We start from the raw sequence: 1,798 nt of genomic DNA, 5'->3' as shown, positions 1-1,798 counted from the left end.
GCTTGGCTAGCTGGAGACGCTGATTTGCGTCCGACGGGCGTACGATTTCCCGACGATTTTTTCTCCACCTGATCACTTACACTCACATTATCTTGACCACTAACACTGTGAACACTCGCTTTGGACGCTGGCCTACCCTCGTCGGTAGATTTCTTCGAGACAACGTTGGTTTCGTAAGGCTTGAACGCCAATGATTTCCCGTCCGACGGGCTGCTGCGTGTGCTCCGTTCCAATTTTGCAGCTGGAGGAGACTTTGCGTTTGTACCGTTATTCATGCCTTTCGGGGTTTTATCCAGTGGGGAAATCAAAGGTTTTGTTGGTGAATCGGCACCGATTTGACTGCATGTTTGTGCCAATAAAGCTAATGGACTCTTCTTCGCATCCAACTGTAAAATAAAGTAGAGAAACTCGTTACGAAAACACTTCAACATGTAACAACGCGTGTTGTGTGCATATGTTTGATCGAATACACGGTAAAAAGTTGCACACGAGTGAGTATACAGCAACCCGTCGGACGACGCGTACCGTCGGAGAACGACAAACGGGCGTAACAACACTCCGCCTCGAAATTATCCGGTTATTTCTAGTTTCTTTTTACAACGTTCGACAAAAAAAAACTAACGATTAACACGCACAATCAAAATACTTCGTTTCGAAAATACGCCCGTAACATAGTACGATAGAACGATAGAGTAGGAAAAAAAGGAAATTTTGCAAGGCGAATAGGATTTTTTTGAAGCGTATACTAACCGTGGTTGGAAGCGGAGAAAGATAATCCGGTTGTAGATATTGATTGTGTCCAGTAGTCAGCATACCGCCTTCCTCGAGGACAACCATTTGGTTTTGCTTTTGTTAAGCCTATCACTGCACAAAACTCCTGTTGTATTTGCACAAATCACAAGAAAAGAAACAAACTGATACGTGGAACGTAAACGTTTTGAATACTCCGGGGCACAATCTCGGTCTACGCGTCGGGTCGATCGATCCTTCTCTCAGTACGAAACGATTAAACGCAAACGACGTACACCAAGTGAAATCCAGGAAAATAGTGGCAGCTCTCGACGGAGCTGTTCGGTGCACGAAGTGGAATGCGACCGCAACGCCACCTGGCGACACGACACGCTCTCTTCCCCTCCTTCTCCGGCAAGTCAGGGTGTATAACCTGTCCTCTCCTGTCATCCCCACCACTCCTGACACAGGAGGATTATGGTGGGAGAATTGCGGTGGGGTTTGGCCCTGTGTGGGGTGTGGGAAGGCATTCTAATTCAACACGCCACCCATGATGTTGGCCCGACGATGACAGCTCCCATCCCGGCTTTGATATTTCACCGCTTTTACAGCCGTCCATCCCCTTCCCCTCACCCTGCCCCCTTTTCCCTTGTCCCCCTCCCCTCCCTTACTCTCCGCACCCCAACCCGTTTGCCAACCATAGCTACCTCGACACGGAACCGTCCCTGCCACCACTGCAACCCGATATTTTATACCGTGAAACCTGTCTGTCTCTCCAACCGGCCCCGCTTAATAAGCAGCTTTCAAAATAGAAATGTAATGGGTCGGTGGGGAAGGGAATGTCGGGTGATTGATTGCTCGCTCAGCGACTTACCGACTTGCCACAGCCCACAGGGTAACGAATGACAGCCACTTAAGCGCTGTTTGCCTACAGTTTTGTAAAAGTGTTTTAATTATCGTCCCGACCGCACCTCGACTTTGTCGCGCACTGACTCACCGGATACTAAACGATCCGAGCTACCGATTTCGTCTCTGACTTCCGCGCTAAGATAACACCAATTAACCCGTA

General features: G+C 48.8%; 1 protein-coding gene across 1 annotated transcript in view; it reads right to left on the bottom strand.

The window, feature by feature from the left end:
• LOC108572347 (zinc finger protein Noc) overlaps positions 1–1,026 on the bottom strand; it is a 2,068-nt gene extending 1,042 nt beyond the window's left edge. Inside the window, exons 1-2 of the mRNA XM_017934567.1 lie at positions 751–1,026; positions 12–407 (exon numbers count right to left, since the gene is read on the bottom strand). Coding sequence (XP_017790056.1) covers positions 12–407; positions 751–837 — 483 coding nt within the window. The 5' untranslated portion in view covers positions 838–1,026. The remainder of the gene's footprint in view (positions 1–11; positions 408–750) is intronic.
• Between the last annotated feature and the right edge of the window lie 772 nt (positions 1,027–1,798).

The sequence above is a fragment of the Habropoda laboriosa genome, unplaced genomic scaffold, assembly GCF_001263275.1.
Source record: "Habropoda laboriosa isolate 0110345459 unplaced genomic scaffold, ASM126327v1 scaffold65, whole genome shotgun sequence".
NCBI classification, from domain to species: domain Eukaryota; kingdom Metazoa; phylum Arthropoda; class Insecta; order Hymenoptera; family Apidae; genus Habropoda; species Habropoda laboriosa.
Note: the sequence above shows the minus strand (reverse complement) of the source record. Positions and strands in the feature narration are given on the sequence as shown.